Source organism: Mirounga leonina, unplaced genomic scaffold (assembly GCF_011800145.1).
Source record: "Mirounga leonina isolate KUSES-001 unplaced genomic scaffold, KU_Mleo_1.0 Mir_53, whole genome shotgun sequence".
NCBI classification, from domain to species: Eukaryota; Metazoa; Chordata; class Mammalia; order Carnivora; family Phocidae; genus Mirounga; species Mirounga leonina.
Genome location: NW_023270807.1, coordinates 4,243,712 through 4,254,870, shown reverse-complemented (window position 1 = coordinate 4,254,870; position 11,159 = coordinate 4,243,712). Strand labels below are relative to the sequence as shown.

The 11,159-nt window shown below is 43.4% G+C and overlaps 1 protein-coding gene across 1 annotated transcript; it reads left to right on the top strand.

Moving 5' to 3' along the window:
* Nucleotides 1-1,184: 1,184 nt before the first annotated feature.
* Nucleotides 1,185-1,796, top strand: LOC118000897 (transmembrane protein 217-like). Its single transcript, XM_034990813.1, has one exon. The coding sequence runs from the start codon at nucleotides 1,218-1,220 to the stop codon at nucleotides 1,794-1,796; it is 579 nt and encodes a 192-aa protein (XP_034846704.1). The 5' UTR covers nucleotides 1,185-1,217.
* The last annotated feature ends 9,363 nt before the right edge of the window (nucleotides 1,797-11,159 follow it).

Below are 11,159 nucleotides of genomic sequence, written 5' to 3'. Positions count from 1 at the left end.
GCCTCCCATGCTTGCTTACCTCTCCCCATTTCTGAACTCCTCGAGATTGGCTTCCTACCTCGTACTTTGCCAGCCCTTCTATGCTTTTAAGAATATTTAAAAACTATTTTATCCAGCATTTTTAGTTGTTTTAAGTAGCAGGTTGACCCCCATAACCCAATCAGAAATCCCTCTACTTTCCTTTTCAATGATTTCTGCCCTTCTATTTATTTTTTTCTCCTATTTTTTGTTGTTCTTATTGTTGTGTTGGTTTTTTTCCTTAAATCTTTTAGCTGAACACACAGCTCATTATTGCTTTTTCTTTTCTATTATTAGGCTATTCCATCCTTGAAGCTGTAAATTTCTCTTCAAGCACACCTTTCTTTGTAGTCTTTAAGTTTTTGTTTTTAAGATTTTATTTATTTATTTGAGACAGAGAGAATGAGAGAGAGAGAGAGCACATGAGAGGGGGGAGGGTCAGAGGGAGAAGCAGGCTCCCTGCCGAGCAGGGAGCCCGATGCGGGACTCGATCCCGGGACTCCAGGATCATGACCTGAGCCGAAGGCAGTCGCTTAACCAACTGAGCCACCCAGGCGCCCTGTAGTCTTTAAGTTTTGATATGTAGTGCAGGAGCGATTGCTGAAAGCCTGTTGGTGCCCACCTGTTTTCATCAACTCCTCACACCAGCAGGGCTATTGTACTGCTGATTTTTCTCCTGAGACACCTGCCCTCAAGGTCTGGCAAGTGCTGCCAATTTCCCCCCTCAGGGGGCAGGAATGGTTGCCTAAGGCAACGCCGGGAAAGATAAGAGCATAATTAAACTACCTTTTCTACTCCGGGTTTTCCAAGACTGGCTACGTATGGAAATCACTAGAAAGTTTTGAAAAATACCGATCTCTAGGTCGAACTCAGAGAATGTTCTCTTTGGTCTGGGGTGGAGCCTGAGCATGGGTACTTGCAGGATTCGAATGCGAAGCCAGGGCTAGGAACCACTTCTCTCATTTATCTGCTCCTGGCCACCAGCCCCAGACTGCATCCTGCCTCCTCCCCACTCCCACTCCCAAGCGACTTTAGAGTCTAATGTCTTCCCAAAGCTGTTATTTCCTGGTTTCCATCTCTCTCTCTATTGGTTTTCCAGGGTGGATTTGGGGGCAGGGAGCAGAAACCCTGGTCATTTACCACATTGGCAGGAACCAGGATTGTCCTGCATCCTGTTTGTCTTCACAGGAGGTCTCAGCATGAGAGAACAGCACTGGTTTGGGATGACTGCCAGGATGGGCACCGCGTTATCAGGGGTCTTCACCATCATGGCCACCAACATGTACCTCATCTTCGAACAGAAGTACATAAAGAGCAGCGACTGCACTGAGAATTACGTACAGACCAAGAGCGCAGGCGTCCTGGTAAAGCAGCTCATCATCTGCTGGACTTCCAGTGTTGTCTTCTTCCTGTCTTTCATTACCATCATCATCAGCTGCTTCCTCCTATACTCGGTATATGCCCAAATATACCAGGGCTTGGTGATCTACATCATCTGGATCATTTTCCATGAAATTGTAAACATTGTAGTTCAAATCCTTACCAACAATGACTCTGTCATTGAAGAGGTCAGGGTCGTGCGCTGGTTTGGCTTGCTGTCCCGTATATTCATGCACTGTTTCTGGATGTTCTATATCATCTCCTATGCCCACATGATCTATAAAAGTCAAAGCCAGGGCAATATAATCTCCTACAACAGACGTATTTCTACAGGCAATGGAGAGTTCCCACGACGGAAATCAAAGATCATCAACTCTACCCGCCACTATAGTGGATAATGTTTACCCTTGTCTCTCCCCTCCACAGGCAAAAATCCCAGGTTCTGATGGTAGTTGTAGCTCCATCTCTTTCACTTTTGCTGATCTGTTCGGCTGTAGAGCCCAAACTGCCACCTTTTGAGGGGAACGTGGAGAGAAATGTCATTATAATCACAACTGGGACCACCTGCTCATTGAAGGCATTTGGTGAAAGGACATGGTTCTATTTCAAGCACTCCTTGAGTTCCTCCTTCCTTTGTCGGTCAGCACCACCTTAGAGGTCAAAATAAAGACAGCAAGGGAATGAAACGAAGCTGACTTGCAGTCTGGCAATCCTTTCACCTTGGTGCTTGTCTTCACATCAGCCTTCAACCCACAGCTCTCTAATCCAACCCTGGGACAGGCAGACCTGTATCTATATCTCAGGTAGCTGTGGCATAAGGGGTAGAGGTGGTGCCTTGGGGTAGGTTTGTGCCATGGTCTTTCTCCTTATGTCCTCTATGCTATATTCCAGATAAGTAGAAGAATAAAAAATAGAGACAATCATCCTTCGTTTTCTGTCTTGAGTCCCCCCTCCCCCAGATTTGTCAAAAACCACAAACTGCACTTGGTTCACCAAAAGATATTTGTTAAATATTCTGTCTGTCACTATGCTGGACTTCGTGGGAGGATACAAAAAAGTTCAAGGTATAAGGCCTGACCTTGAGGATTTTGCAGTTCAGTGGAAGAAACGAAATCACTGTTGATGACTTAATAAGCCAGTCATATAAGACAGCACAAGACTATACATTACCATAGATCAACAAACGTCACTTTGCATTCAGTTCCAGAAACTGTCAGAAGTTTGAGCCAGGATGGAAGACAAATTGAGCAAATTTCTACTTCAAGTAGAGAGAGAGCAAGCACAAGGGGGGTGCAGAGTGGGTAGGAGAAGCAGGCTTCCCACTGACCAGGGAGCCTGATGTGGGGCTCGATCCCAGGACCCTGAGACCATGACCCAACGCTCTACCGACTGAGCCACCCAGGCACCCCATTAGGCATTATGTTAAGTGTTTGTTTATTTAATAGCTTTCTTGAGGTATAATTAACATATAATAAATTGCATATGTTTAAAATATATAATTTGATAAGTTTTGATGTAAGTATATCCCAGTAAAACCATCACAACTGAATTCCTAAACATATCTCCCCCAAAAGTTTCCTCTTAATACCTGTCCCCTCCCCTTCTTGCACCCCCCCCACCATCTCAAGGGCAGTGATTTGCTGTCATTATACATTAGTTTGCATTTTCTAGAATTTTACATAAATGGAGTCATATAGTATGCACTCTTTTTTGGTCTGGCTTCTTTCACTCAGACTAATACCTTTAAGATTCATCCATGTTGTGGGGTCAGTACATGGCTCAGTCTGTTAAGCATCTGACTCTTGATTTTGGCTCAGGTTATGATCTCAGGGTCATAGGATCGAGCCCTCCTCCCCTGTCAACCTCCGTGTGCTCAGCACGGAGTCTGCTTTTACCTCTCCCTCTGCTCCTTCCCCTGCTCACACACACACGTGCTCTCTCTCTCTCTCAAATAAATAAATAGAATCTTAAAAAAAGGGCGCCTGGGTGGCTCAGTTGGTTGAGCGACTGCCTTCGGCTCAGGTCATGATCCTGGAGTCCCGGGATTGAGTCCCACATTGGGCTCCCTGCTCAGAGGGGGTCTGCTTCTCCCTCTGACCCTCTTCCCTCCCGTGCTCTCTGTCTCTCATTCTCTCTCTCTCAAATAAATAAATAAAATCTTAAAAAAAAAAAAAAAAGAAGTTTGCATCTTTCTTTTTTTTTAAGATTTTATTTATTTGACAGAGAGAGAGAGAGCACCAGTGAGGGGAGGGGCAGAGGGAGAAGCAGACTCCCCGCTGAGCAGGGAGGGCAACACGGGGCTCCATTCCAGGACCCTGGGATCACGACCTAAGCCGAAGGCAGATGCTTAATTGACTGAGTCACCCAGGTGCCCCTAGTTTGTGTCTTTTAATTTGCCCATTTTGTCTAAGTTGTCAAGTTTATTGCCATAAAGCTGTTCATAATATTCCCTTATTATCCTTTTAACATCTGTAGAATGTGCAGTGAAGTCACTGCTCTCATTCCTGATATTGTTAATTTTTTTCTCTTTTTCTTTTTCTGATCAGCCTGACTAGAGGTTTTAAGTTTTTAATGACACCAGCTTTTTGTTTCATTGATTTTTATCTCTTCCTTATGTCTTATGTCTCATTGATTTCCACTGTGATCTTTATTCTTTTCCTTCTTCTACTTACTTTGAATTTAATTTTTTCTTCTTTTTATACTTTTCTTAAAGTAGAAGCTGAGGCCATTAATTGAAGACCTTACTTATTTTCTAAGATAGGCACTTGGTACTATAAAATTTCCCCCAAGTGCTACCTTAATGGCTTCACACAAAATTTTTATGTTGTATTTCATTTTTAGTCAGTTACAAATATTTTCTAATTTCCTTTTGATTTTTTTCTTTGATCTATGGGTTATTTATAAATGTGCTACTTTGTTTCAATATTTGGCCTCAAACTCACAGCCCTGCAATCAAGAGTTGCATACTCAGGACACCTTTGTGGCTCAGTCCGTCAAGCATCTGGCTTGGGCTCAGGTCATCATCCCAGGCTCCTGGGATTGAGCCCCGCATTGGGCTCCTTGCTCAGCGGGGAGCCTGCTTCTCCCTCTCCCTCTGCCTGCAGCTCTGCCTACTTGTGATCTTTCTCTCTCTCTGTCAAATAAATAAATAAAATCTTTAAAAAAAGGGGGTGGTGGTTTGCATACTCTACTGACTGAGCCAGCCAGGTATCCCTGGGTCTTCCTTTTTAATCCAATCTAACAATCTCTACTTTTTTGTTGGAGTATTTAGATCTTTTACATTTAGTGGCCATCTTGTTATTTGTTTTATTTTTGTCTCATCTATTCTCTGTTTCTTTTTCCTCTTTTTTTTTAACCTTCTTTTGGATTAATTTGATGTTTCTATGGCTTCATTTTATCTCCTTTGCCAACTTATATCTATGTGTAATTCTTTGTTGTGCATTTTAGTGGTTGTTTAAGAGTTTATGGTAAAGAGCTTTAACCTACCACAGTCTACCTTCAGGTGATATAAAGCCTCTTCACATATAGTATAAGAACCTTATAACACTATACTTCCAATTTTCCTCTCTTATTTGTGCTATCATTATCATACTTTTTACTTTTATAAACCTCATCATATATTGTTACTATCTTTGCTTGAATTGTCTTTCAAAGAGCTTTAAATAACAAGGAAAAAAATCTTTATTTTCTATTTTTATATTCACCCATATTGTTAGCATTCCCAGGGTTATTCGTTCCTTTGTACAGATCCAGATTTCTACAGGTATCATTTTTCTTCCACCAGGACTTCCTTTAACATTTTTTGTAGTGCAGATCTGCTGATGATTAATTCTTTCGGCTTTTCTATACCTGAAAAAGATTATGTTTTCATTTCTTAAGATTTAAATAATTTTAATTTTTTAAATTGTAGTAAAATATACATAACATAAAATTTACCATCATAGCCATTTTTAAGTGTAGAGTTCAATAATGTTATGTCCATTCACATTGTTGTGCAACAGATCTCCAGCACTCTTTTTATCTTGCAAAACTGAAATTCTATAACCATTAAACAATAGCTCCCCATCCTCTCCCCACCCCAGCCCCTGGCAACCAATATTCTACTTTCTGTCTCTATGACTTGACTAGTCTAGCTATCTCATGTAAGGGGAATCAAACAACCTTTGTCCTTTTTTGATTGGCTTATTTCACTTAGCATAATTTCCTCAAGGTTCATCCATGTTGTAGCATGGGTCAGAATTTTCTTCCTTTTTAAGGCTGAGTAATATTCCATTGTATGTGTATACCACATTTTGTTTATCCAGATCTCTTCCCTCCTGAACAGAGCACTCAGCTCCTAATGCAGGAATGTCACTAAGACAGAAGCATGTAATTGTCCCCCCTCGCCGTTCCAGGGCTGTGGCTCAGATATTTTGTCTAGGACAGGGGAGAAGTAAGCCATAAAACAGATTGTTCATAATCTCTTCCCAAAGGAACTGGACTCATTTACAACAGAGCATGGAGAGGTTTAAATCTAAAGACACTCTTTAAAACAGTAAAGACAGGGCACCTGGGTGGCTCAGTCACTGGGCGTCTGCCTTCGGCTCGGGTTGTGATCCCAGGGTCCTGGGATCGAGCCCCAGATGGGCTCCCTGCTCTGCAGGAAGCCTGCTTCTCCCTCTCCCACACCCCCTGCTCTCTCGCTGTGTCGCTCTCTGTCAAATAGAAATAAATAAATAAAATAAAATAAAATAAACAGTAAAGACTGTGGCAAAAGGCACTTGGTAGGAGATATGTAAATCCAATGAAGATACAGCCTAAACTGTAGGCTAGCTAGTTTTCAGGAGAGAACTGGAGAAAGAAATAACTAGGAGAAACCCTCCTGAGGTCAGAAAAAATATCAAACACTGACTTCTGAAACTACTCCTTCAAAAGAGCCTGAATTTGATTGGATTCGTCTGTAGAGCAATTTATGTCCTAGGGCATTATTGAAAACAATCGAGCAATCAGCCAGCGATTAGTAAACCTTAACAGCTGAGGTATGATTAGGAAAAGAGAGAAGAGTTCTTCCAAAACCACTCCATCCTAGAGCGACTGTGGGCCCACCCTAAGCTGCACCTCCCTGACAAGCAGCATCAGAAGCTTCACACCATGGGGCACCTGGCTGGCTCAGTCAGTAGAGCATGCAACTCTTGATCTTGGGGTTTAAGTCTGAGCCCCACGTTGGGTGTAGAGATTACTTTAAAAAAAAGCTTCACCTTTTGGGGGGTTGAGGTGCAAGGGAGAAGAATATCATTTACAAAAATAATCCAGCCAGTCACTAAACAAGAAGCAAATAACAAGCTTAGTGGAGGGTTGCAGGTGTTCCCTCGCCTAGAATTGCTATAATATATTGTCCAAAATGTCCAGTTTCCAACAAAAAAAGAATATAAGACATGTAAAGAAACAGGAAAGTTTGACTCATATATCAGAAAAAAAATCAGGGAACAGAAATTCCCTGTGAGGGGCGCCTGGGTGGCTCAGTCAGTTAAGTGTCTGCCTTCGGCTCAGGTCATGGTCCCAGGGTCCTGGGATCGAGCCCCACATCAGGCTCCCTGCTCAGCAGGAAGTCTGCTTCTCCCTCTCCCACTCCCCCTGCTTGTGTTCCCTCTCTCACTGTGTCTCTATCTGTCAAAATAAATAAGTAAAATCTTTAAAAAAAAAAAAAAAGAAATTCCCTGTGAGAGTGACAAGATATCAGATTTAACAGAAAAAGTCTCCAAAGTAGTCATTATAAATATGTTTAAAGAACTAAAGAAAACCATGATTAAAGGAGTAAAGGAAAAATATGATGGCAATGTCACATCAAATACAGAATATCAATAAATATCAATAAAAGAGATAAAAGTTATAAAAAAGAACCAAATGGGGACATCTGGGTGGCTCAGTCAGTTAAGTGTCTGCCTTCGGCTCAGATCATGATCCCAGGGTCCTGGGATCAAGTCCCTGCTGAGCAGGGAGCCTGCTTCTCCCTCTGCCTGCTGCTCCCCCTGCTTGCGCTCGGTCTCTCTCTCTCTAGAGATAAAAAAAAAAAAAACTTTAAAAAAAAAAAAAAAGAACCAAATGGAAATCCTGGAGTTGAAAAGTACAATTACTGAAGTGAAAAAATTCACTAGAGAGGTTCAGGAGTAGATTTTAACTGACAGAAGAAAAAATTAGTGAACTTGAAGATAGCTGCTAGAGATTATGCAATCTGAAGAACAGAGAAAAAATGTGAAGAAAAATAAGCAGAGCATCAGAAAAATGTGAGAATCATACCAACCAACATATGCATAATGGTGGTATTAGAAGGACAGGAGAGGGGTGCCTGGGTGGCTCAGCAGTGTTAAGTGACTGACTCTTAATTTCGATTCAGGTCATGATCCATGGGTAATGAGATGGAGGCCCACATCAGGCTCCACAATGGGCATGGAGCCTGCTTAAGATTCTCTCTCTCACAGCGCCTGGGTGGCACAGTCAGTTAAGTGTCCAACTCTTGGTTTTGGCTCAGGTCGTGATCTCTGGGTCAAGGGATCAGACCCTATGTTGGGCTCTGTGCTCAGTGTGGAGTCTGCTTAAGATGCTCTCTCTTCCTCTGCCCCTCCCTCCCCCGCTCTCGTGTGCATGAACACGCGCTCTCTCTCTCTCTTAAAAAAAAGAGAGAGAGAGAAAAGAACAGAAAAAATATTTAAAGAAATAATGCCTGAAAACTTTTCAAATTTATTGAAAAACACTAACCTACACACCCAGGAAGCTCAAAGAATTCCAATTAGGATAAATTCAAAGATATCACAGACACTGCATAGTAAATGCTCAAGTCAAAGACAAGGAGACCATCTTGAAAGCAGCAAGAGAAAAATGATTCAACACTTATAAGGGAATCCCAATAAGATTAGCACCTGATTTCTCAGCAGAAACAATGGAGGCCAGATGGTGGTGAGATAATGTATTCAAAATATTCCCCCCTCCCAAACACTGTTAACCAAGAATCCTGTATCCAGCAAAGCTGTATTTCAGAAATGCTCAGATTTCTTTCTGAGTTCCAGGTTGATGGAGGTCACTTCATAATAGACATGTCTATTTGGATGTCCCAGGGGAACACAGATCTACCTCCTCCTCATCTTTCCCACGCCCATCCTAAGTGTGCTCCCCACCTCATTGAATGGGCCAACCTTTACCCAGGTGCTCATCCCAGACTCCTCCCACAACCCCAGGCCCCCAACACCTCATGTTGCCTTGCTTCACCATTTCTGTTAAGTCTCTCAACTGCTCTGCCTACCTCCATTCCAGCCTCCTTTCTTTTTTTTTTTTTTTTTTAAAGATTTTATTTATTTATTTGAGACAGAGAGAATGAGAGACAGAGAGCATGAGAGGGAGGAGGGTCAGAGGGAGAAGCAAACTCCCTGCCGAGCAGGGAGCCCGATGCGGGACTCGATGCGGGACTCGATCCCGGGACTCCAGGATCATGACCTGAGCCGAAGGCAGTCGCTTAACCAACTGAGCCACCCAGGCGCCCCCAGCCTCCTTTCTGACCCATGGTCCCCAAACTAGCAATGAAAGATATTCCTAAAATGCAAATCAGATCGTCACACACACACACACACACACACACACACATACACACATCCGTAAGATGCTTCCAGTTCCCTCACTGCCTTCCAGAGAAACTTCCAAATGGCTGGTAAGTCCCCTTTCTTTTCTGGCCCCTGCCATCCCCTGTAGCCTACCCCTCTGCTCAAGCCACACCAAATTTGCTATTTCCCAAATGGCTTTTGCCTGTCCCTGTGCCTACCTGGGTGTTGTCCATTTTGCCAGAGGTGAAGTCCCTCCCTTTTCCACCCAGTTATTGGCCACATCCTCTAAGACACAAGCTTAATGATTGCCTCCACCAGAAAGCCTCCCCTGATTCTCATTCTGGATCAGATCTTTTTTTTAAGTTTGTAATTTAATTCCACTTAATTAACATAGAGTGTTCTATTAGTTTCAGGTGTACAAGATAGTGATTCTGGATTAGATCTTTCTACATCTTGAGGGCATTGGACCACCTCCTCCACAGCACTTATCACAATGCATTGTAAATTTTCTTTTCCTTAAAAAAAAGTTAAAAACACTTTATTTGCTTTTTTTGTTGTTTCTGTCTAGCTTCCTCACCAGGACGTTTCTCTGTGCATTTCTAGTACCACACTCAGTATCCAGCACATAGTTAATGCTCCTTAGATGTCTGCTGAGTGAATGCTGAGTGACTAGAATGTACTAGAGGAACATGACTGGAGGCAGAAAGAGAAGTGAGGCAGTTTTTACAGTGACCAGGAGGGCGGCGTTAAAGGCTAAAACCAAGGCTGGGGCAGGAGGGACAAAGAGCCAATGGGATTTGTAAATAAAATGGCTTGAAATCTGCAAAACAGTCTTAAACCAAGGAATAAGCCTGTGTGGTTTGGGGCCCTCATTTTGAGTGGTGCAGGAGAGTATACCGTGGGACATGGCTGCTCTGGAAGTTGTTCTGTGAGCAGGGACACAGTGCAGTTTGCTTGGTGGGGACAGGGAAGGTTCAATGCAGCTTTCTACCAGCCAACACACAGCTTCTTCCCTCCCCCCTCCCCCCGACCTGGGAGCCTCCAGAGCCTGAAGTGCAGCAAGAGGTTTGTGTATCAAAGACTGAACTCTGGAGTCACACAGAGTTGCAACAACAGTGGGGAATGAGGTATAAGGATATTGGGGACAGCCTGGGTGTCTCAGTCAGTTAAGCGTCCTACTGTTGGGTGCGGCTCAGGTGCTGATCTCAGGGGTCGTGGGATGGAGTCCTGTGTCAGGCTCTGCGCTCAGCAGGGAGTCTGCTTGAAGAGTCTTTCCCTCTGCCCTCCCCCCACTTGTGCACGCCCCCCCAAATAAGTAAATAAATCTTTCAAAGAGTTATTTGGGATGAACTTGAAAAAGATTATGCTAAATGAAAGAAGCTGGGCACAAAAGGACAAATACTGTATGATTGCACTTAGATGAGGTACCAAGAGTAGTGAAATTTGTGGAGACAGAAGGTAGAATGGTGGTGAACAAGGGCTGGGGAGAGGGGCGCGGGGAGTTAGCATTTGATAGGTACAGGATTTTTTCTTGGGGAATATAAAAAAATCTGGAGATGGTTGGTGGGGATGGTTGCACAACAGTGTGAAGGTATTTAATGCCACTGGACTAAAATGGTACAAATTTATGTTATGTATATTTTACCACAGTAAAACAATTGCTACTGACAAAAAAAAAAAAAAAAATGCAGGGATGATTCCAGGCCCTTGAGGAGCCATGCTAGTTTTCTTTCTTTTTTTTTTTTTAAAGATGTTATTTATTTATTTATTTGACAGAGAGAGACACAGCGAGAGAGGGAACACAAGCAGGGGGAGTGGGAGGGGGAGAAGCAGGCCTCCCGCTGAGCAGGGAGCCCGATGCGGGGCTCGATCCCAGGACCCTGGGATCATGACCTGAGCTGAAGGCAGACGCTTAACGAATGAGCCACCCAAGCGCCCCCATGCTAGTTTTCTGACTTCAGAGAGACAATTATCCCAGGGAAGAATCCAGAACTGACTCCATCATTATTCTAGATATAGGAGCTTCTTAATTCCCACCAGCCAGGCACCAAGAGGAACACACTTTTTGCCACTTTAAAGCACAGCTGCCCCTGAAACAGCAGAGCTGGGAGCTACCTAAGGAGTGTCCTGGGCCAGTGAGGCCCTCACTTGCCAGTGACGTGGTCACCTATAGCTCATTAGGTCAGAGCC